At 51.8% G+C, this 24203-nt stretch overlaps 1 protein-coding gene across 2 annotated transcripts in view; it reads right to left on the bottom strand.

The window, feature by feature from the left end:
- Positions 1-1558: 1558 nt before the first annotated feature.
- KIF3C (kinesin family member 3C) overlaps positions 1559-24203 on the bottom strand; it is a 57021-nt gene continuing 34376 nt past the window's right edge. The window contains exons 2-8 of one of the 2 annotated variants that reach the window (XM_054023923.1): positions 15680-15781; positions 14416-14538; positions 13430-13548; positions 9366-9482; positions 6407-6515; positions 4323-4498; positions 1559-2931 (exon numbers count right to left, since the gene is read on the bottom strand). In XM_054023923.1, coding sequence (XP_053879898.1) covers positions 2838-2931; positions 4323-4498; positions 6407-6515; positions 9366-9482; positions 13430-13548; positions 14416-14538; positions 15680-15781 — 840 coding nt within the window. In that variant the 3' untranslated portion in view covers positions 1559-2837. The remainder of the gene's footprint in view (positions 2932-4322; positions 4499-6406; positions 6516-9365; positions 9483-13429; positions 13549-14415; positions 14539-15679; positions 15782-24203) is intronic. The other variant, XM_054023924.1, reaches the window with a different exon arrangement.

Genomic DNA, 24203 nt, shown 5'->3' with positions numbered 1-24203 from the left:
GGGCAGGGCTAGTTTCTAACCTCAGTCAGAGAGCTGCGGCTTCTCTCACCAGCTTTACACACCCACATCATCTGAAGTGATGCAAGGCACAACGAGTGCCATCCATCCTCTGTCAGAAGCTGGTGAAAGGGGCGAGCGCTAGAGAGAAGTGTTGGTAGTGATATGCACAAGCATTGTTGACCCTGGTAATGCAGAAGCAGGGGGCCTACATGGGAAGCTCCATGCTGGCTGGTTGGGAGCCTGGATGCATCTTGGAGAAAGTAGCAGCTGGCTTCATTTTTAAACAGGCCCATGTGGCCAGCTGAGACTCCAGGTCCCAGCAGTCAGTGGGGCAGGGCTGCTACACTCTGAAAGACAGCATTGAAGCCTGCAGCTTCCGTGGGCTACACCATGATATGAAACAAGAGGGTGGTTGAAGGCGCTGTTGTTGAGTTCTGGGGACTTCATAGGCCATGCTTTACCCATCCGTGACCTGGGGACTAAATGGAAAGCTGACTCGGCAATGGTTTGTTCTTCTCTAATCTGGACAAACGAAGCCCTTAATTTGGGGAGACTAATTAGCTGATTCCGATGATGCAGGGATTGGCTACCAAGTGATCCCTGCAGTGACCCTCCCCCTACCCCTTTATGTAGCCCTCAAAGTCTTTGAAATAAGATGCTGTTGGTGTCTCCCCTCTGAAAGCTGAGTGAGGCCCCAGCCCTTCCCACTCCTCCGTTCCTGACACAGTTCATTGGCCTGTGAGTTTCAACAGCTGCACACTTGGGAGCAGAAAGTTCTAGAGAGCGTGGTAGAGGCAAACAGCAGTGACACTGAGACAGGGAGAGAGGGAAGCAGTTGTAAGTGCAGAAGGCTACAAGACAGGCAGTGGCCAGACCCGAATGAGAAACTCCCTTGGTCTCACAACAATACACTCTATGGGGCCAGCCCTCATATCCTCCCAGGATTTCCTAGTTCAAGCCCAGTCATCTGGATTCCAGGACGCATCTCCTTCTTCTGCTCCAGCAGGGTGCTGGCCTCAGACCAGGAAACGTGGAAGGACAATTTCATAACCCAAGTCTTCTTGAGTGAACCAGATAAATCACTTTCTCATTGACTATGATCTTGCAAAGGTCTTTGATCTCTTTCCTCCCCCTCCACCAATCCCCCAGCACTACACATTTGCAAACTATCCAAGAGCCCATAACTGTCTATGCTCACCCAGCGGCCTGGCACATCCACCCAGAAGGTCTCAGGTGAAGACGCACCTGCCCTCAGCTGAACTGTTGAACATCGACACACTCAGGAGCATTGAACTTTGTTCTAACAGTAGCCGCCCATGCTGTTGCTGGAGCCATGCTTTAATCCTCCTCCTCAGGACTGGACAAAAGCGCCTCGCCTCTTGTCCCTCCTTCTTTTACCAGCTTCCCTGCTCTCCTCCACAGCCCCTGCATCAGACCAAAGATGTTCTTGAGACTAGCAAAAAGCAACAGAGGGTCCTGTGGCACCTTTAAGACTAACAGAAGTATTGGGAGCATAAGCTTTCGTGGGTAAGAACCTCACCCACAAAAGCTTATGCTCCGAATACTTCTGTTAGTCTTAAAGGTGCCACAGGACCAGAGGCTCTGTTGCTTTTTACAGATTCAGACTAACACGGCTACCCCTCTGATACTTGAGACTAGCAGTTTAACACCTTCTTGTAACACCCAGTCCAGGTAGCCAGTGCAAGGGATAGGTGTGTTCAAGTTACCTCTCCTGGCACCGGCTCGTCTGCCCTTCACTGATTCTTTCCCTCTAGCTGCCAAGGACAGTAGAAACGTTCATTTCTGCTTTGACCTTCAAGGTCAGTTTCCGAGTAGATAATGTTGTTCTCCAGCCTCTGTGCACTTCTTTGGGGAGAACGGGAGATTCCCACTGGCTGCTCCACCCCAACGAGAGACTGTGAACCAAGGTGGACGTCAGATGACTTAATGGGGCAGGCCCAGTCATCGCCAAACGGTGCCGTTGGCGAGCAAAGTCCCAGGTTCACTGGAAAACTTTAGCCCCCCCGTTGGCTCGATTTGGTTAATTCATACCCCCTTTGTTCATCATGGGGTGAGAGCTGAGCCCAGAACTCAAGGAGACGTCAATGCTGCTGCTGTCGATACGGCACAGGAAGTGGCTCTTCGTCCGTGGCCAGCAAACGCAAGGCCCAGCTGCCAGAAAATCCCCAAACACTTGTGGGAGCGGCCATCAGCCTGTGCACGGGTCTCGTGGGGTATCCCAGGGAATCTGGCCAAGGAAACCACCACCTCACATGCGGAGTCCATGGAGAGCTCTGAGTGGTCTCATCTCACAAGAAAGCCAACAGAGAGAGAGGGCTTAGCTCCTTTCCCGTCTTCGGCTTGTTTCCCCCTCTGAGGAGGTGACTGTGCATTAGGGGTGGGCAGTCTGCCAATGACACAAAGAAAAAGCAGCTGCCGCAGGCTGTGTCTGGCTCCTGCTTTAAACAAGATGCCGGGGTAGTAAAAGGGAGAAATCTGCATGGTGCCCCCGACCAGCCTGGGCCGCGCCTTATTCTGAACGCGTCTCCTAACTCTGCATTGCCAAACCGCTTCATAAATAAATACGATCAATAAATAAAGTGACAGATCTGGATGGGGGGAGGGAGGCAGCGCCCGTGTCCCCGGGAACCGATGCCGAGTGTCTCACACAAACACACACACACAAGAAGTAGCTGAAGACAAAGACGAGATGGGACCGGGGCGGGAGGCCACCAGCAAGGAATCCCCTTCCCGGGCCGAGCGCTTTCGGAAGCAGCCGGTGATGGGTGGCGTAGTCCTTGCTATAAGATGGAAGGGAAGGGAGGAGCTGCAGGGCGTCACTCATGAGCTGGCATCGTGGGGGGCCGCTGGGACACGGCCGCCAGGGAACCGTGAGTTGTTGAGGGTGGCAGCGGCCGGGGCGTCTGGCACCTGAGAGTGGGACAAGAAAAAGAGAAAAACTGGTCTCTTGTCACATCACCCACCTCCTCCCACGTCTCTCCCGCCTCCCCGCCAGGGCCACTAACAGGAAGTGCCAGCCATTTTGTTCAGCGAGGTGCTATAAAGGAAACTCATGTGAAGCTAGAGGGGACGGAATAAATGCTGCAACATCAGGATGAAACTCCCTTTGAATCACAGGGTCAATTCACAGCAGGGTCAGGTCTGCCCTTCATAGCCAAGTGGGAGGTACACTGAGTTCCATGAAGTTACCTGCCTGCTGTGTACCTAGCTGCTGCGCTCCAGGCCAGAGGAGGCTGCATTTTAGTGGCGCAGGTTGTGGGATGGGAGACCCTGTAATGTTTGGTATCATTGTCATCCTGCTTTTAACACTGGTTTAACGATTACAAAACTACCATTAGTGTTTATCCACTGGGGAACTCAGTCAATCTAGGTGCCAAACTTTAGGCTCCCAAATTTGAAAATTTTGGTCCCAGGTTCTTGTTGGGATTGTTAAGCCCACACTAAAAGTTGGATGGAAAGCGGTTTCCTGCCCGGGCACCAATGCCGACTCTTTATCAAGCTGGCAGCTCTGAACCACTGGCTTGTAAGGACTAATGGTTCAATCCGGCTGAGGCGTCTCAAGGCTGGGCAACGATGGGCAGCGTTTGCTGTGACCGATGAGACTCGGGTCCCTAGCGCAGGGAGTCTGGTAGGGCTTCACGGACAGAGACCTGCTCTAGACTCGTGCAGAGGCTCTGGACATGTAAAAAGACCCCGTGTCCTTGAAGCCGCCTGGTTTGGGCAGGATGAGGTCCCACCAGTCCAATAACAAGCTTGTCATCTCTGTGGGGCCCTGGGCATCGGCAGAGTTTGCTGCTTCCATTTGCTAAGAAAACCTAGCATGGGCACACAGTGCTTTCCCTCTGGCCAGTGCTGTGTGGGCATCGAGTGACCCCTCCCCAGTCCCCAGGAGGTGGGCATGTAATAGAGGCAGAGGGGGGTGATGTGACAGCTGTACACATGAGCGCATCCCCTCCCCCAGACTTCACCAGGAAAAGGGCCCTAAAGCAGTGACCAGGGGATTGCTTTTCTCTCCTCCTCTGTGCTTGGAGCTTCCTCGTTCTCTGATTCTCCAGCCTGAAGAACAGACGCCCCTGCAGCAACAAGCATGCCAGGCACGGAACAGATGGGTTGTTATTTCAATGCACCTGGTTATTATTCCCTGGCAGACCAGTGGGGGCCTCACACCTGCTCATTTCTGCTCTGCCCCTCCCACCCCATTCGGAGGTCCCTGCCTCCCTTCAGCCCTCACGTTCACCCCACTCAGCGCCAGCAGGCATCAGAATCAGGCTGTTTTTCACTTCACCCCGGCGGACACTCACCAGGAGCGGGACTTCCTCACCCTGGCAGCTGCCGGCCGCTCCAGGAGACTATCCAGGCGCATCAGTCTCTCAAGGTGCAGAGCTCGTGGGTCCTGCTCGCCCTGGTCCCCGGTCAGCTCAAATTCAAACACAGCTGGGGGGGAGAGGTCCAGCTCCAGGAACATGATGTTCTCAGCCTTCACCGAACAGGATGAAAACACCAACAAATGAGTCACCGACACGGGCACAGGCAGATCTGCCGATCACCTGCTGAAAGGCTGGGCTCAGCCCTGGGGGCAGGAGATTTTTTCTATCGGGACAGCTGTAGGTCAGTTTCCCCAGATACGCTGCCTCCCATTTACATACTCCAACCCACCCCGGCCTGCAAGGGAGCCGGCTAATGCCACTTGTGGGGATGTCTCCACAAGGGACAGGACTGAGAGGCCACAATTGCATTGCACGCAGGCCAGCGAGCAGCTGTCTGAGTTAGAACATCAGAACGGCCAGACTGGGTCAGACCAATGGTCCATCTAGCCCAGGATCCTGTCTTCCGACAGTGGCCAGTGCCAGGTGCCCCAGAGGGAATGAACAGAACAGGGCACTTATCGAGTGATCCATCCCCTGTCGTCCATTCCCAGCTTCTGGCCATTGATGGACCGATCCTCCAGGAACTTACTGAGTTCTTTTTTGAACCCCATTATAGTCTTGGCCTTCACAACATCCCCTGGCAACGAGTTCCACAGGTTGACTGTGCGTTGTGTGAAGAAACACTTCCTTGTGTTTGTTTTAAACCTGCTGCCTATTCATTTCACTGGGTAACCCCTGGTTTTTGTGTTATGTGAAGGAGTAAATAACATTTCCTTAGTTACTTTCTCCACACCAGTCATGATTTTACAGACCTCAATCATACTGCCCCTTAGTCGTCTCTTATCCAAGCGGAAAAGTCCTAGTCTTTTCAATCTCTCCTCATACGGAAGCTGTTCCATGCCCCGAATCATTTTTGTTGCTTTTTTCTGTACCTTTTCCAGTTCTAATACAATATATCTTTTTTGAGATGGGGTGACCAGAACTGCAAGCAGTATTCTAGGTGTGGGCGCACGATGGATTTATATAGAGGCATTATCCTTTTCTGAATGGTTCCTTACATTCTATTAGCTTTTTTGACTGCAGCTGCAATCAATGTGCTGTCCACAATGACCGCAAGATCTCTCTCCTGAGTGGTAAGAGCTAATTTAGACCCCATCATTTTATAAGTATCCTTGGGATTATGTTTTCCAATGTGGATTACTTTGCACTTGTCAACCCTGAATTTCAGCTGCCATTTTGTTGCCCAGTCACCCAGTTCTGTGAAATCCCTTTGTATCTTCGCAGTCAGCTTTGAATTATCTGGAGTAGTTTTGTATCATCTTCCAATTTTGCCACCTCACGGTCTGTTCCTTTTTCCAGAGAGTTGATGATGCGTGTGTTGAACAGCACTGGGGCTGGTACAGACCCCTGGGGGACCTGCTATTTACCTCGCTCCATTCTGAAAACTGACTGCTTATTCCTACCCTTTCTTTCCTGACTTGTAGCCAGTTACTGATCCATGAGAGGACTGGTGGGGGTGGGAGAAGATACCTCTGTTGGTGAATCTGCCTGGCAGGGTTGTGGGGGAGATGCTGTGGGTGTAAGCCTGCTCTGTGGCACCTTTCCCCTCACCTGGAGGCAGACAGTGCAAACTATGAAGAGCTTAGCATGGCTTGGAGGGGTAGCTGGCTTCCTTTGGCCTGTCAAACAGAGCTCTTCTTCCCAGGCCAACGAGCGTAGTCGCCAGGTGGATGATAACCCCTCCCCACCCCCACAAGCTCAGAGATGCTCTTCAAAGCCAGACCTCGAACATGTTCCATCCAGCTGCTCTGCTTCACAAAGCTAAACTTCTCTTCCTGCTGATAGGACCCCTTATAGCCCAGAAAAAGGAGCCACCACATTTCCACTCTCAGAGGACCCATTACCTTGATTCCATCATTCCCTCCATCAATTCACCCAGCCGTACATCGGTTCCACTGGTTTCCCATCCGTCCACGCAATGACTTCACTCCACCCCTCCCTTCAGCTCCCGCACTCACCCGGTACCTAGGGTGGGATCCCATGGCCATGGCCACCCGCGCATACTGGCTGATGGGTCTCTTGTAGCCCACGGCAGAGGTTGGCCTCTTCTTCATTTGGTTGTTGCTGCTAAGGAGAGAGTTATAATAAACATTTTGACCATATAAAATGATCCACTAAAAATAAATCCAGACAAAGCGTGGAATTGGCTGCCCCAGTCTCTCTAAATGGATGTAAATTTCTGCAGAGTTGGTCTTCCCTTCCTTTCTGTTCTGTGCCCAAGGTGTGGTGGAGAGCTGAGGGTTTTACTTCTACTGCACATCCTTAACAAAGACCATCTACAGGGATGAAAGGTGTCAGCCTTTCGCAACCAGAGGAATTTGGGGGGAGGTCGAAGGGGCTACGGCTAACAGCAGCGGGACGGAAACTAGTACAGGACCCTTGCGGCTGAGTAACACAGCACTGGAATACATTATCAGGCAGAGGAACAGGGTCACTCAGGAAGTTGTGACCTGTGAATCCCTGGATAGGAAGATCACCAAAGAGGGTGCTTGCTGGGTTGGGAAGTTGAAAGCCAAGGGGGTCAGAGGGGAGGCAAAGAAGGGAGATTTGGAGAAGCTTGTGGGGCTCATCCAAGAGCCTCCAATCCTCCTGAGGCTTGTCCATCACTGGGATCACAGGCAGAAGAGCCAGTGATGTTCTGGGTCAGCCAAGCTAGCCCCCTTGGCCTCCAATAAATGTAGGCTGGGAAGGATTAGCTTTTTATCAACAGGTGCCGGTAAACGACAATTTCACCGCAAACAGACACATCGATGAAAAATATTTCCACGGATGATAACTGAGGTTTGCAGATCAGCAAAGTCAGAAAGATGCTGCTTGAGAACTTAGGAGTTTGACGTAAGGCTATTTACTCTGGCTAGTTTGGCATGTGATGTTGACAAGTTGTGTTTTCATGGTTAGAAAGCTTTAACTGTTTGAATCTCAGTGTCAACTGTCACGAAGTCCTCACTGTCTGAGCCCCCACTGTCTGCTCCCCGCATAATTTTCCACAACTGCGAAAATTTAAATCAATAAATATTGTAAACACAAACCGGTATTATCAATCGACATGATAAAAAAATTAACATTCTGCCAAGCCTAAATAAATAAAAACCTTAGTCAGAAACATCAAATCTGCCTATGCAGAGTGTGTCTGCTTTCCCTGAGTCATCAGCCTTAATCACTGGTTCTCACATTGTGCGGCCCATGGAGTATATCCGTGCGGACTGGAGCACTGGTTGATCATGAGGGCTGGCAGCATGGGGGCACATGCACTCCCCATTTGGGAAAGCTAGCCCCCTGCCCTGCCTCTTCTGCCCAAGGCCCCGCCCTGCTCCACCCCTTCTGCTCGAGGCTCTGCCCCCAATCCCTTCCACTCCCCGCTCTGAGCGGCCAGGCTGCCGGTGCAGTCGCGAGCCCGGGCTGGCCTGCTGGTGACCAGAGCAGTCCAGAGCCCCAGCTGGCCCGCCGGCACCTGGAGCAGCCCGGAGGAGCACGAGCCCTGGCTGGCCAGCCGGGGCCGAGCCCTAAGTCCGGGCCACCCATCGGACCTCTGAGCCCTGCCACGGCCCAGCCTTGAGGCTGCAGCGGGAAGCGTTAGCAGAGGTTTGGGGAGTCTTAGCCTCCTCCAGCCTCCATTACCCACAGCCCATGGCTGGCAGGGAAGAGATGCTGGTCGATGCGGCAGCTCCCGTCAAGAGAAACCCCAGCAGCTGAGCACCCACTGGGAGAAGGCGCCGAGCAGATCAGGGCATTGAGTTTCAGTGTATGAGTGCAGGGAGGATGGGTGGAGGGTTATAAGACAGTGGGTCCCCCCCAGGCCTTGGCAGATGGGGTGGGAAGAAGAGGAAGGAGCCGAGATCGTGAGGAGGGTGGGGGAGGTGTCCAGACAGGATCTCAAGCATAAGAAGTGAACAAAACACTGGAAAAGTTTGAAGCCCTGTCCTTGGCCTCGTGGCCTCTCTGGCGAGGGGGATGGAGCTGCAAGCCAGACGAAGGCTTTTCGCTCTCTCCAGACTGCTCCGTCACGTGGCCCTGGCACTTCCAGGTCCCATGGAGCGCTACGTAGCCAGCGCTGAGCAGGGCTGAGCAGCGGGAAAGCAGCAGCATCTCCTCAGACAGAGAGGGGCCAGGCAGCTACCTCAGCCGCCCACCTTAACTCTCCTGCCCGAACCTCCCCGTGCCCTGCAGTGCCGTGGCCACGAGCTAGAGGGTTATTACAAGAACAGGGCAACTGGCAGAGCTTTTCTCCTACCGGCAGTGAGGTCACCGCTCTGCTGCCTGACATGAGCACAACATGCTAGACACAAAGCTGGTTGGTACCATACAGAGGTGCCGACCCCGTGGGGCGCCAGGGCTGGAGCACCCATGGAAAATAATTAGCGGGTGCTTAGCACCCACTGGCAACCAGCTCCCCCTTCTCCCCCAGCGCCTCCTGCCCACCGGCGGCCCCGCCGATCCACTCCATTCTGTCCCTCCCAGCGCCTCACGCCTGCCGCGATCAGTTGTTCCGCGGCGTGCAGGAGGTGCTGGGGTGGGAGGGGGCGGAACTGGGTGGGAAGAGGTGAGGCGGGGGCAGAGCGGGGGTGGGAAGCGGAGGCTGTGTCCCCACACTGCAGCCAGAGGCTGTTCTTTTCTGGCAGGGCCCCTTTTTCGGAGCACTCCCCTCTGGGACTCTGGGCCAAATTCACCCCTCAGGAGGTGTTTTGTGAGGCTGCAGCTGGACAGTGACAACGTGTTATGGAGTTAAGGAGGGTTCTCCGCTCTGCGAGACAGTAACTCAGTAACGGACAGGTTGTCCCTGCCCCGCTGGGCTTCCGCCCGCTCTTCCATTCCAGACTGCTAATCCTCCCCATTCAGCATCCTCCCTCCTGCAGCCAGTGCCTCAGAAAAACACCCCAGCGGTAGGCCAAGCCTCCTCTCCCAGAACTCCAGCCTTACCCCCCGGCAGGCACGAGCGGCTGGAACTTCCACTGGTCCTCCTCACAGTCGTAGTACAGGCGGTTCATGATCTTGTTCTTCTCTTCAGGAGGGATAAAGTTCTCAATGATCAAGTATCTGAGCAAGAGCCAGGGTAAGAGGGGGATGGAGTGAGCAAGTGGTGGTGGCAAGACAAAAGGGGCGAGGGAGTGAGAATAAAGAAAAGGGGAGATGAATGGGAGAAAAAGGTGGGAAGAGGCAAAGTGTTGGGAAAAGAAGAGAGAGAGATGGGGGGAGGATGGGCAGACACACAGAGAAATGGGAGAGGGAAACATGAGAGCAAAGGGGAAGAGGAACGGGTAAAAATAGGATAAAATGACAGAACCAAAGATCACACAGAGAGAAATACAGCCAGACAGACAGAGATGGGGACAGAAAGAGACAGAGCACATCAATCAGAGAAAAGAGACATAGCATTTCCTGTAAGCTTTGCTTTTGGACAATAACTCTGCCAGTCCCCTGCTCATCTTATATTATTATTTTTATTACAGATATTTGCACTGTAAAAATGATAACCAAAAGAAACAGTATTTTTCAATTCACCTCATACAAGTACTCTAGGGCAATCTCTTTATCATGAAAGAGAAACTTACAAATGTAGATTTTTTTTTGTTACATAACTGCACTCAAAAACAAAATAATTAAAAACTTTAGAGCCTACAAGTCCACTCAGTCCTACTTCTTGTTCAGCCAGTCGCTAAGTCAAACAAGTTTGTTTTACAGGAGATAATGCTGCCCTCTTCTTATTTACAGTGTCACCAGAAAGTGAGAACAGGCGTTCACATGGGACTTTTGTAGTCGGCATTGCAAGGTATTTACATGTCAGATATGCAAAACATTTGTATGCTCCATGCTTTAGCCTCCATTCCAGAGGACATGCTTCCATGCTGATGACGCTCGTTAAAAAAATAATGCATTAATTAAATTTGTGACTGAATTCCTTGGGGGAGAATTGTTTGTCTCCAGCTCTACTTTACCCGCATTCTGCCATATATTTAATCTTATAGCAGTCTTGGATGATGACCCAATACATGTTCATTTTAAGAACACTTTCACTGCAGATTTCACAAAACACAAAGAAGGTACCAATGTGAGATTTCTAAAGATAGCTACAGCACTTGACCCAAGGTTTAAGACGCTGAAGAGCCTTTCAAAATCTGAGAGGGACGAGGTGTGGAGCATGCCTTCAGAAGTCTTAAAAGAGCAACACTTCAATGCGGAAACTACAGACCCCGAACCACCAAAAAAGAAAATCAACCTTCTGCTGGTGGCATCTGACTCAGATAATGAAAATGAACATGCGTCAGTCCGCACTGCTTTAGATTGTTATCGAGCAGAACCTGTCATCAGCATGGACGCATGTCCCCTGAAATGGTGGTTGAAGCATGAAGGGACATATGAATCTTTAGCACATCTGGCATGTAAATATCTTGTGACACCAGCTACAACGGTGCCATGCGAACACCTGTTCTCACTTTCAGGTGACATTGTGAACAAGAAGTGGGCAGCATTATCTCCTGCAAATTGTAACCAAACTTGTTTGTCTCAGCGATGGGTTGAACAAGAAATAGGACTGAGTGGACTTGTAGGCTCTAAAGTTTTAAATTGTTTTATTTTTCAATGCAGTTATTTTTTTGTACATAATTCTACATTTGTAAATTAAAATTTCATGATAAAGAGATGGCACTACAGTACTTCTAATGGGGGAATTGAAAAATACTATTTGCAAATATTTGTCATAAAAAATAAATATAAAGTGAGCCCTGTACACTTTGTATTGTGTGTTATAATTGAAATCAACATATTTGAAAATGTAGAAAACATCCCAAAATAGTTAAATGAATGGTATTCTATTTCTGTTTAACAGTGTGATTAATCGTGATTAATTATTTTAATCACTTGACAGACCTACTTAGCACGTATTGTATAGCACTTTATACCAAAGCATTGTCTGAATGTTATTAACACGCTACAGGGAAAGCTCATTAACTCATACTTGGGTCTTTCCCCAACCCGTAGCATGGCGTTGACCGGGGCTATGGATCTAGCGTCGTCCTCAGGGTATGAACACACGGGGTCTAGCACCAACGTTGCTTTTTATCGGCCCCACTTGAGCCAGATTTTGAAAGTCAGACCCACGTGCTCATGCATGTCCATTTATACTCACCTAATTTACATGCAAAACCCCCCAATGTCCATCCACAGATGAGACATGGATTCTTCCCTGCTCCAGGGTAATTAATTCGTCCCACGCTGTCCCCCAGCGTAAAGCCTGCCCATACAGCTACCCTCATCTTTTGATTTGTAAGGGCCTCCTCGTGAGTCATGTGGACTCTGGATTTTAAGGCCAGAGAAGAGCATTCGTATCCTCTAGTTGACCTCCTGCATAACACAGGAAAAGAGCCTCATCCAGTGATTCTTGCATCAAGAACCTCTATTTGAGCTAAAGCAGTTCTGAAAGAGATCCAGTCTTGATTTAAAGACTTCGAGTGATGGGGCACCCACCACATCCCAAGATACGTGGTTCCAACGGTTAATTATCCCCACTGTTAAAAATTTGCACCTTAATTCTCATCTGAGTTTGTCCGGCTTCAGCTTCCAACCCTTGGATCTCATTATGCCTTTTCTACTAGATTAAGGAGCTGCCTACTATCAGAAATCTCTTCCTCGTGTAGGTACTTGTAAACTGATCAAGTCTCCTCTCAATCTGGATAAACTAGTTAGACTGAGCTTCTCAAATCTCTTGCTATAACGCAGGTTTTTCAGACGTTGAATGATTCTTGTAGGTCTTTTCTGAACCCTTTCAATTTTTCAACATTCTTTTTGAAGCATGGACAGAACTGGCCACAGTATCTAGTAACGGTCTCACTAATGCTGTACTTCTACTTGATATTATACATCCAAGGATTGCATTGGACCAGCTAGCTCCAGCATTGCACTGGGAGCTCATGTTCAGCTGGTTCTCTGCCATGACACCTAAGCCTTTTTCAGCATCGCTGCATTCTGGGACACAATCCTCCATCTTGTAAGAGTGGCCTACATTCTTTGTTCCTAGCTGTATGACCTTGCATTTGGTGGTACTAAAATGTATGCTGTCCAAATGAGCCCATCTTACCAAGTGATCCAGGTTGGTTTTATACCTGAGCTGTCCTCACCACACCAATTTTTTTGTCCTCTAGAGATTTTGCGACTAATGATTTTATATTTCCCCCCACATGGTTGATAAAGACATTGAATAGCTTTGGGCCATGAACAGATCGCTGTGGGACCCCACAAGAAACATTCCCTGGGAGGAGGAGTCCTCATTTAGTTACTTTTTGAAATCCTTCAGTTAATCAGTTTTTAATCCATTTTACTTGGCTACCCGGATTTTGAATAATGCTATATTTTAAAATCAGAAAATCGCGTGGGACTAAGTCAAACACCTTATCGAGGTTTAAGTTTATTCTACCAACATGGCTATCTTTATCAACCAAACTTGTGACCTCATCAAAAAACGATAGTGGGTTTGTCTGACAAGACCTACTTTCCCCTACGCTAAGACCACTACGCTAAGTGGCATTAATTATGCTCCCGGCCTTTCATTTTTTACTGAGTGAGACCCCATCAGCCTTTCCGTGAGTCTTCCCAGGGTTGACGTCAGGCCTACAGGTCGACGGTTACCACGGGTATCCCATTTACCCTTTTAAAATATTAGCACAACATTCACTTTTTTCCTTCCCCAGTGTTCCAAGATTTGGAAAAATGAACATTCCTGGGTCAGGAAGCTCCTCGGCTAATTATTTTAACACTCTTGGGTGCAAGTGATCCAGACCTGCAGATTTAAAAACGTTTTACTTGAATAGCTGCTGCATAACATCCTCTTTAGTTACTGAAGGAAGAGGATGTTTATTTCATTTTCACTGTAAAAATCAGAACCCCTCATCCTGCTTCTTTCTGAATATTTCTGCCTTTTCTATCAGAATGGTAGCGTGGTTGGCAGGGCTTGTATCCCGCATTTCCCATTAAGGTGAGGAGATACTTACTTGAGTTTAAGTTCCCGTGTCTGTTCATTTTGCGCTTCCTCCAGGTCCTGCCGCACTCTGATGTACTCATCATGCTGGTCCTGAATCTCTGCCTTCACCGCCTGCAGCTTGGCATACAGCTGGGACACCAAGAAAGAGCTTCTGTTAGTACCGGTCCAGGCAGCAGCTTCTAGGATGTGGCCTGAGGTCTCATCCCATGTGAAAAGCAAAGTCATTTACTCAAGGTATCCCCAAAAGACCTGAAAAATGGGTCTCCCTAGGGTCTCCACACTGGTTGCCCAAAGTTCATCCAACATTAAGCCACACAGAACATTTGCAGGAGCCTGAATACTGCGCATGCGCCGGATGTGGTTAAATGAAGTGGGCTGCCCCTTTATTACAAAGGTGAGTCTTGCAAGGGCTTCGGGACAGATCCCCAGCTGGCCATGGTGATTGACAGCAGCTATGATTTCAGCACTCTATGTTCCACTTGATCTGAGGGGCCTGTGGAGACGGCAGGTCCCAATGTGCAATACATTCCCCAGGTCTGAGCTGCCTGGCTCACCTGGGTGAGGACTTGGCTCTAGGCATGCACTGAAAACGTCATGCCACGATGTCACAAAGGTGTCATGGACCTACTGCAGCCCAGATGCAATCAGGGACACTGCTTGGATTGCCACCTGTCTGGGTTTTACCTGGACAGGCTGGTTTTGGCTTCTGTGGGCGGGTGCCATTTAGGATCGCCAGGTGCCTGGTTTTCGACCAGAAAGTCTGGTTGAAAAGGCGACCTGGCACCCGAACCAAAAGTCCAGTTTCTGCAGGGCGAGGGACGGTGCTGGATCATTAACCTGCACCAGCAAGTGCTAGGTTCACAGGAAGCAAGACAAACCCACACCCCTCCTCCCAGTTTCAGCACAATAGTAAATTCACCTTGTAGTGTCATTAAAAAGAAACCCAGCCTGAGACTGGCTCCCCACAGCTGTGTCCCAGCACAGGCAGCCTCTCACCTTCTTCAGCTTCTTGGTTTTGATCTCCACTTCCTGCTGCAGAGACGTGAAGGTCTCCCGCAGCTCCATGGTCTCCTCATCCCGCAGCAGCATCTCCTGCTGCATCTCTCGCTCCCGACGTTTCTGCATCCGGGAAAAACACCAAACCCAATTGAACAAGAAAGAGTCAGTAACAGGAACAACCCCCCCGCATCAAAATCATCCTGCTGGCCTGCAGAGCATGATGGGTAGTTATATGCAAATTTTAGAATGGCAGGGGACTGCATCTGGGCATGTGATTTGGAGCCTTTCATCTCAGGGTGTCCAGCTCCATGGCTGGCCAGGTTGTAGTAACTGAAAATCATTCGCATCTGATGGTGAGTTGATAGCCCCTTTCCGGCCCACAGCACGGCCAACACCGCCACAACTCACAGTCACATTCGCTGTCTTGGCCCAGAGACTAGGGATTGTCGAGAGGAGCCACGCCAAAGCCTACGGACCTCCCCTTTCCCTACACCGGGATCTCCTCGAATCAAGGTAGACCGAGCCAGGGACAGAATGAAGCAGCTGTACTTGTGTATGGCTTCTGCTGTCCCACACTTGCCTTGGCACTGTGGATGGGACCAATCGGTGATACCACCTAAGTGGACTGAGTTTACACACAGCTCCTTAATTTGGTTTGCAGTGCGTTCTGTCTGACCGGTGGTATTCTGCTGGGTGCCCATCACTGTGGTATCTGGGCACTGTCCACTGGGAACTGGACTGAGCCTGGCAACTCCTTTTATACACGTCACCTCACTATATGACTCAGTTACTCAGGGACAGAGGTGTTGTCAAGTTCACCAAGGACCCATGACCCATCATATAAATATCTGCAGTATATATAACTGATTCAGGCATCATCTATTGCCAGTATCTGACATCAAGGATGGTGCCAGCACAAGTCTTTAGGGACCTCTGGATGTTGCCAAAGGATGTTGTGAAGGCCAAGACTAGAACAGGGTTCAAAAAAGAACTAGATAAATTCATGGAGGATAGGTCCATCCAGGATAGCCAGGCTGGGCAGGGATGGTGTCCCTAGCCTCTGTTTACCAGGAGCTGGGAATGGGCGACAGGGGATGGATTACTTGATGATTCCCTGGTCTGTTCATTCCTTCGGGGCACCTGGCATGGGCCACTGTCAGCAGACAGGACACTGGGCTAGATGGACCCTTGGTCTGACCCAGTATCATGGCCGTTCTGATGTTTACTATCCAGTGTCAGCCCTGCTCAGCAGACTCTTTACCTGCTCAGCTATCTCCTGCCTCTTCAGCTCCAGCATCTTCTGCTGCTCATTTGTGTGGTCCATGATGTTCCTCCCTCCTATCAGCAGCTTGCTCTCCATCGCCTAGGGGCAGGAGAAGAGGGGAGATGGGGAGGAATTAGAACATTTCTCTCACATGCACACACAGGAAAGGAGCCACGGGCCAACAAGGGGGGACGGCCACCTGACCTTGCAGCTTCTGCCCTGCTGTGGCAAGCAGGGCCGGCTCCAGGGTTTTGGCCACCCCAAGCATCCAAAACACACACACAAAAAAGCCGCGATCGTGATCTGCGGCGGCAATTCGGAGGGAGGTCCTTCGCTCCCAGGCGGAGTGAGGGACCGTCCGCCGAATTGCCGCCAAATACCTGGACGTGCCGCCTCTCTCAGGAGCAGCCGCCCCAAGCACCTGCTTGAGAAGCTGGTGCCTGGAGCCGGCCCTGGTGGCAAGTGGAATATACCACCTTGGAGGGGGGAGCAGAGTAGGGACCGTTCACCTTTGTGGGTGGTAGGAAGACAGGAGGGATCGCAGCTACTTTGAAGGACAGAATGAATATCCCGCTCCGGCTTGCTGATGGGGAACAACGGGCTGAAACTGGTCAGAACGCTGAGCATTGCTACAGCACTTGCCATCTGCAAATCACATGCAAACATTACCTCATTAACCTCCCTCCAGTCCTCTTAAGATAGGTCTTTACTACCCACATGTACAGATAGGGAAACCGAGGCACAGAGGTGACGGCCAAACAGTGGGGTTTTCAAACGTGAGCGAGAGATGTAGGAGCACAAGTCCCACTGAAAGTCATGTAGGTGCTTTTGAAAATACCACTCACAATGTTCAAAACTGGCCATGGATTTTGAGTGCTTCCATTTTGGGGTCCCCGACTCTACATACCTAGAGATTCAGAAATGTGTTGCTGAGCATCTGCGCTGAGCTGGGAGCAGAGATGCTCATCTCCTCTCAAAAGGCAGGTCAGGCCCCCCAGATTAGTACTAGTTCCTTTTGAAAATGTTGGGCTAAGTGACTTGGCAGTGGCAGAATAGAGACTACAACTCAGGACTTTCTGGGCCTCCCAGTCCAGACACGTGGAAAGTCTTGTTCTGTGTTTGCCCAGCGCCTAGCACCCTGGGCCATGAGGCACTGCTGTGACAGAAATCAATCAATCAGGGTCCCATGGGAAGGAAGAGTGAAATGCACTAAGATAAGATCATGGCAGGTGCAGCAGCAACATTGAGAGGGGTGGGGACAGTCCAGTGTGACATTGTCATGGAAAAGCAAATGCCCTATCGGGGTGCAGTAAGAGACCAGGGAACCCTGTTCAGGGGACATCTGCATTGGAAACGACAGTGTTTCAGCACGTACTGGGCTCAGGGTTTGGATCACCAGGCCATGAAAAGCTGTTCTGAGCAGGGCTAGCTGACCTGGAGGCAAAGACCCCTGAGCCTGGCCCCTTGAGTGCTTGCTCCATGGCTACCACGTTGGAGACGAGGACAAGAACTTGCACCTGATCAAAGGGCAGCTGATGCTGCTGGAGTAGTGGAACAAGAAGATGATCTGAGCAGCCGTGTTTTGAATGGAGTGGTGCAGGTTGGACGTCAGGGAGAGGGAAGTTACAGTTACCAAGATGGGAGATAAAGAGGGCCTGGCTGTGAGACCAGAGAGAAAAGGCTGGCTGGCTACGGAGGAGGAGGTCACACAGCCTGGCCGTGTGCCGAGCACGAGAGAGGGGGGAATCAGCACAATCAGCCGAAAGAGTGAAACGGAGGCTGGGCTTTTCAGATTCGGGGTGTCCCGGGTGACCTTGGTAAGGAAATGTCTTGTCCTTGGTTTTTAAAGTATGGTTTTCATTAAACTGCCGTAGCCCCTTTAAAGCACTTCAGTGCCTCATTCAGCCTGCTTCTCATCAGCCCACTTAGCCACTGTCAGCTGCTGATAAGGCCCTAGAAGTTACTTTCCGAGTCACTTGAATACGGAGTTAGCAACTCAACAAGTGTTCAGGCCCTGTCTGTGGGGGAGACAGTAACCAGGTCTCAGCCCAGGAGCCTGACTTCCTGTGACTCACAGAAATTGCTGGAAAAGGCTTAACATGCCTACAATTAAATGACAGTAATGAATGACTGTTCACAGCTGCATTTTCTAAGGCACCGTGCAGAAGAGATGCCAGTGACGATTCTGCTAGTCGGGCTGAGGCCGGGCTGACAAGTTGGAGACTGTACCCAGCAGGAAAACGCTAAGAGGGTCAGTGCAAAGGGACAGGAGAGTGGCAGGGATCAGTCAGCTGTTGTTGTTCAGCGACAAGGAGGGCACAAGCAGCAATGGGCGTCAGCTGCAGTGGAGGAGCTGATGGATAAACACTGGGGAAAGCTTGCTGAGGAGAGTTCAGGTGATGAAGGAGCTGCTACGGGAGCAGGGCCAGCACAACCCATTAGGCGACCTAGGCGGTCGCCTAGGGCACTAACGTTTGGGGGGCAGTGACCGCGGCGGCCGGATCTGCGGCTGCCCCAGTCGTCGGCGGTATTTCGGGGGTGGGACCTTCCGCCGCCTCTGTCGGGGGCGGTATTTTGGGGACGGGACCTTCCACCGCCTAGGGCGGTAAAAAAGATGGCAGCACTCCTGTATGGGAGGGGCCAGCCCCCAGCTCCACTGACTGGATTTTAGCGAAGGAAATGACTGAGAGTGACCTACAACGCTGCAAGCTCCCGAAGGGCAGGGCGCCATCCGCTGGCAATGCCAGAGTCCTGCTTTGCCGCTCACTAGGGACTTCCCTGCAAGAGCCTCAAAGCGCTTTACACACATTCAATACGGAATTTGGGACTCAAACGATAACTTCTGCATGAAGGCTTTTGACACAGTCTCTGCTTCCCGTGGGGTTCAGAGAGGCACAGACAGTCACATGCCAATATCACCCAGCTAGGTGGCAGCAGCGCTGGGAATAGATTTAGAACTTCTCACCCAACGAGGCCCCACTGTGTTCCCAGCCCAGATGGGGCAAGTCACCATGCAATCACATGCCCACCTTGTGCCTAAGCCACACAGCATCCATAAACTTCAACAACACCACCGCGCTGGGACGGCAGAGGTCCGTAGCACGGAGTGTCCAGGACCACATGGTATGGCTTTGTTTCAGGCATCTAAGAGTTCCACAGGGCTATGACTGATCTGTAGTTAATCCTGTGACCACCACCACTCCATGACCAGCCAGTGTCCTCTCCTGACCTCAAGTCAGATCTTCAGAGACTCTGTCTCCAAGCGGGGCAGCATGACCAACAAGGGGCAGCCGATGGTGGCCAAGAATGATCAAACCTCTCAAGGCCAGTTCTCAATGACACATTCCTATTCCTGATAAAGTCAAACCATCTTATACTCAGTAGGTGCCGCTGGCAATGCATGTGAAAGGCCTTCAGCCTCCTGCATGAACAGCATGTATGCGGAAATATCCAAGCCACCGAAAACAATCCCATACGTGATGCTAACTGGTCACCTTGTTTCTTTAGATTTACAGAGTACAGAACCTAGAAGAAGCCATTCTTAGCTCTGGGTGTCCCCTCCAAAATGTGGCCCGCACAGAGATGATAGAGTCCAGGGTCTGCAGCCGGTGCTATATGAAAGCCTAGAAGAATCCCTAGACTGCAGGTTACCGGCCAGTTGGAATCACCGGCGGACTTTAAGGAGGCAGAATGTCATCAAACAAACCCGCTGGAATTTGGCGAGGTCCTGGGGGTAACACGTCACTCTTGAGAAAGATGCCATGGGATCCATAAAGGCCATGAGCGATCAGAACATTGATTTCATGCCTCATTTAGAAGATGTCACCTACAGCCAAGCAGCACCTGATGCTACCATCCTTGTGAACCAGCTCTGTCCTGATGGAAGAGCATCACTTACAGAATTATCAACAACATCCTTCCTAGGAGTCCCATCCAAGTGTTAAGTGAGTGTCACACCGATTAGTGCATGAGGTCTGCCAAGATCACAGCCCCAGTCTGTGTAGCTGCAGAACGAACCAGAATCCAAACGGAAATTGAACACTATAAGACCCCCTAGAAGACCACCTCAGATATCTCATCCCATTGTAACACTGGCCCATTCTGTTCATGGCCCCATCCACATGTCAACATGGAAAGAAAGTGTGAAATGATCTTAAAAATAGCTTTGGCTAAAAGTATGGCACATCTGCACTGCTGCCAAACCATAAGAGAACTGCACTTTTAAGATGCTTTTCCAAATTGCACAGTTTTGGGAAGTTACCAGGATGGAAAACACTAACGGCCCAGATCTCCGCTGTCTTGTATCTAGTGTAATTATTTATACTGGGGCAAAATAGACTCTGATCTGGCAGTGTTTCGTACCCCTTTAGCAATGACTGTGGCAGGTGCAGGACAACAGAGAATGGAGGCCCATGGAGCCTGGTTTGGATCCCTTTTATACTAATGCGCCTTCATTCAGTTCAGTGGAGTTACTCCTGACTCACTGGGGCAGTTGAAAGCAGGATCAGAATCCAAAATCCTGCTTTTCTGGCGTTTATCTGTCAGAATAGTTGGATGTGGGTAGATTTAGCCACATGTGCAAAGCCAAGCTGGGTCATATTTCAGGTGTCCTTTTCCAGAGTGTCCAGTCTGATGGAGGCCGCTGGGGCAGGAATCCAGAGCAAACAGGATGTTATTTTGAGGGGATGGGAGGGGGGCTTCAGTCTACTTCATCATTCACTGCAAGGGCTGATTTGATTCAGCAGGTTTTCAGCAAGGGGCAGTGTGACGGAGTGTCTGCCCCACCCTGGCCTGTAAGGGGTTAATAGAGCCCTAGGGAGGCTGTGCAAGAGGCAGCCAATTAGAGAGGGGCTGTGAGGAGCAGCCAGTCGGGGCTGGGCAGGCCCAAATAAGAGCTGCAGGGCAAAGAGGCTTCAGTTGCTCCCTGGAGCTTGAGGAGGGAGCTCTGACTGCCTTGCAGGCTGAAGACAGACAGCACCCTGGACAGAGCAGTGCTGCAGGCAGGGACCAGGGAAGCTAAAGAGAGCTCCTGGCAGGCTGCTAGGATCTGCAGGCTGAAGCCCTGAGGCAAAGGCGAAGAGAGTGCTGGGGCTGCAGGGAAGTGGCCCAAGGAAAGGAACTGAGGAGTTGGAGGGGACGCAGCAAGTGGCGGACATCTACAGGGTCCCTGGGCTGGGACCTGGAGTAGTGGGTGGGCCCTTTCCCTTCAACAAAAACCTAGATGCGGTTCTGAGCCCCGTTACGGTTGCTGCCAGACGTGTCCTGTCACCAGGCCTTTCCGGCCAATAAAACCCCGAGGCTGTGGCCTGTTCACCTAGCCTCAGAGCATATTTAGCCAAGGAGATTTGGAACAACAGCACTGCTCAGCCTGGCTCCTACTGGCCAGAGGCTGGGCACCACCCATAGGTGGGGGGCACCAGCGTTCTGCAGTTCAGCTGCAGCAGCCAGCACCCTTAATACCAAAGTGTGGCCCATGGGAACGATGGTGTCCAGGCCACTTGGCTAAAGCTAGAATATGGGGCTGGGATGAGCTGTTTTTCAATGGTACACCATGCCAGCACTTTGGTGCCCATCAACTTTTGCAGAATTTAAATGTCCACTTAAAAAATATTAAGTTTCTAGCCCTTGTTGTTGGGAAGGACACCTTCCGAATGCAGCTCAATGCTGTGATACTCTAGTGCCTTACTGAATCCGTTGGCAGCTCTGAGAAGGAATCACCCCGTTCATAGCAGTGGGTGTCAACTCTGAAACCTGATGAGGGCAACATAGTATTACTTGTTTCACTGCTGATCCTTTTAGCAAAAACAGTCAGCTGTTCTAGGACTGTGGGCAGAGCTTGAGGGAGCAACTCGCAGAGGGTCCTGTGGCACCTTTAAGACTAACAGAAGTATTGGGAGCATAAGCTTTCGTGGGTAAGAACCTCACTTCTTCAGATGCAAGCCATCTGAAGCCAAGTGAGGTTCTTACCCACGAAAGCTTATGCTCCCAATACTTCTTTTAGTCTTAAAGGTGCCACAGGACCCTCTGTTGCTTTTTACAGATTCAGACTAACACGGCTCCCCTCTGATAGTGAGCAACTCTTCCGCCTGCCTCATTGCATGCTGGGAGCTGTACGCTCATTTTCGGGTATTAAAAATGAAGAGGGCTGCAATGGGCTTTTTATGGACATCAGGATCATTCCCTGGGCTCCCAGCGGGTTTACTTTTGTGTCTCTTCTGTCCTTCCACCCTTCTCACTGGGCACACGGACAGAGATTTCCATCACTGTTCTTTGTAAGCTGCCAAAGCAGCCCCCTCCTGCACAAAGCCTGTGCAGTGTCCAGGGCGGGGATGGCACGCGCGAGCAGATCCTCCTGTCTCAGCCACTTGCATCGTCAAATAAAGTGCCCCCGTCGCGATAGCAGCCTGCACTGCCCAGCAGCAACAGGAGAGCAGGGCTGGTGGGAGCTGTGATGCTGACTGGCACTGGGGTGAGGGCACAGAAAGCTCCTCCAAGCGCCATCACCGACATCCTCAGCTGCACTCTGGGTTCTGGAGGGTCACATGCTCCACAGTCATCTGGCAAAACTGTGTGAAGGGAATTCCAGGCTGCTTGGAGGATCAGGGACCAGGCAGGGCCTGATGGAGCTAGATGGGTCCTATCGCCTTTGTGCTCTTGCTGGGGTGTTACAGACCATACTCCTTAATATTACAATCCAGCTCCCTCGGCGCCGAATCCATCTCGGTAACTGTCCCACGGCTACAATTAACCTTCTCCAGGGCCCCGGGTGGCTGAAATGCCCTCGTGAGTTACATCACAGACGCAAAGGAGTGGGGAAAAACCAGGCCAGAGCAGCGCAGGCAGCCAGAGACTCTTGGGAGGTGGGGAGGGGGTGTCACAGCCTTGCAACTTGCATCCAGAACAGGATTGCATATGAAATCCAAACAGCCCCAAACCAGCAGAGCTGTGATGCTGACTGGAGCAGCCAAGCTGATCCTTCCCCTAGCCAGCTCTGAGCTCAGCTCCCTCCCCTTTGGCACCGCAAGCAAACGCTCGGACAGGACAGAGCTGTGATCAGCGCAGGCTCTGGGGGAGCCAAGGGAACAGATGACATCTTGCTGCAGGACGTGAGGAAGTGGTACACAAACAGCTGTATCCCCTGCCACACAGCTGGCAGCATTCAGACTGCCCTGGCTGGCTGCCCCCTGTGGGAGGCCATCCTACATGCACAGAGCTGCAGGGATGGACCGTTACCTGCTTTCCCCCCCCCCCCCATTTTAACGGCTCTGCCCTCATCTCATAGCTGGTCTCTGATTCGTTTATACGCCGGTGATCTCCAGCATTCTGCACACACGGTCCGGCCCCAGATCCGAGCTACGCAGCACACAGCTCACATCCCAGGCCTCTGGCACCTTGGCCGACGCTCCTCTATGCCAGCCAGTAGTACCCTCTGCCGCTCCAGTCTCAGCTCTGCCTCAATACCAACTTGCAGCCTTGTGCTCTGCCAGCCCTGGGTTCCTCCCTCTGCCCCTGCAGCTCGGGCAACGCTCCTCTCTCCTGCCCTGCCGCACCCTGCGGTCGCTCTGCTGTGAGCACAGCCCAGGATTTTGAACTCAGGTCTCCAGGGGCACGTGGGTTAATAGGAAGCCCACTCCAGCCTGGCTGGGGGACCTTTCCCAGCAAACTGCTGCTGTGAGCACCCCACTGCTGGCCTCACGCACCCCTAGGACTCCATTGTGTTGTTACTGACGAGGTTCTCAGCTGTCACCAGCACGCACTCCTCATGCACCTTTTATAGCAGCCCAGCAGAGCCCCACCCCTCGGCTGGCAGCTCCTGGCAGCAGACGCTCGTGCCTGGGCCTCGAGGGAGCAGTTACCCTCATCAGCATGAGGGAGCCAAGCTGCCTCCCACACGCTCGCTCGGCACAGCAGAGGTTTCACGTTAGGCTCTGGAGAAGAAAGCGGAGGATGGGAGCCAGGCTAGCTCCTTGCCAGGGACTGACAGCAGGGCTGGGACTGCCACAGCACCAGGCCAAGCCAGGGCAGCTGCGGCCACCACCCCTACGAGAATACCACGGGTGGCAACTGGCTTCTCCAATGGGGCTGGGGGAGCAGCTCCATTTTGGGAAATTCTCTGGCCTGGGCTATGCAGGTCTGGCCGGCTGCTTGTCATGGTCCCGTCCAGCCTCCGAAACTCTGCAGCCGCCCAGGGGCTCGATGCTGGGAAAGGGAGAAAAGGGAGAAAAGGGAGTCGAGGGAAATGCAGGCTGGAGCTTTCCCATGCTGAGATCTATGGGTAGGTCTCCACCGCAGCGTGGAGCCTGCTCGGCCTGAGGAGACGGCCGACGAGTGGCAGCGTGGACAATGCGCCAGCGGCTCATAGTCACCCCAGCTCAGATGCTGAGGGCTGGAGTGGGTGCCCAGCCCAAGCCGCCGCCCGTGTGGCAACATCCACATTGCTCTTTATAGAGGCCCAGCTCTGAGTCTCTCCACGGGCTGGGAAGCTCACCCCAGCCCCAGCGGACACGTACCCCTCGTGAGC

The sequence above is a fragment of the Malaclemys terrapin genome, chromosome 3 (genome assembly GCF_027887155.1).
Source record: "Malaclemys terrapin pileata isolate rMalTer1 chromosome 3, rMalTer1.hap1, whole genome shotgun sequence".
Lineage (NCBI taxonomy): Eukaryota > Metazoa > Chordata > Testudines > Emydidae > Malaclemys > Malaclemys terrapin.
The sequence above is the reverse complement of the archived record's forward strand: the minus strand, read 5'-3'. Positions and strand labels throughout refer to the sequence as shown.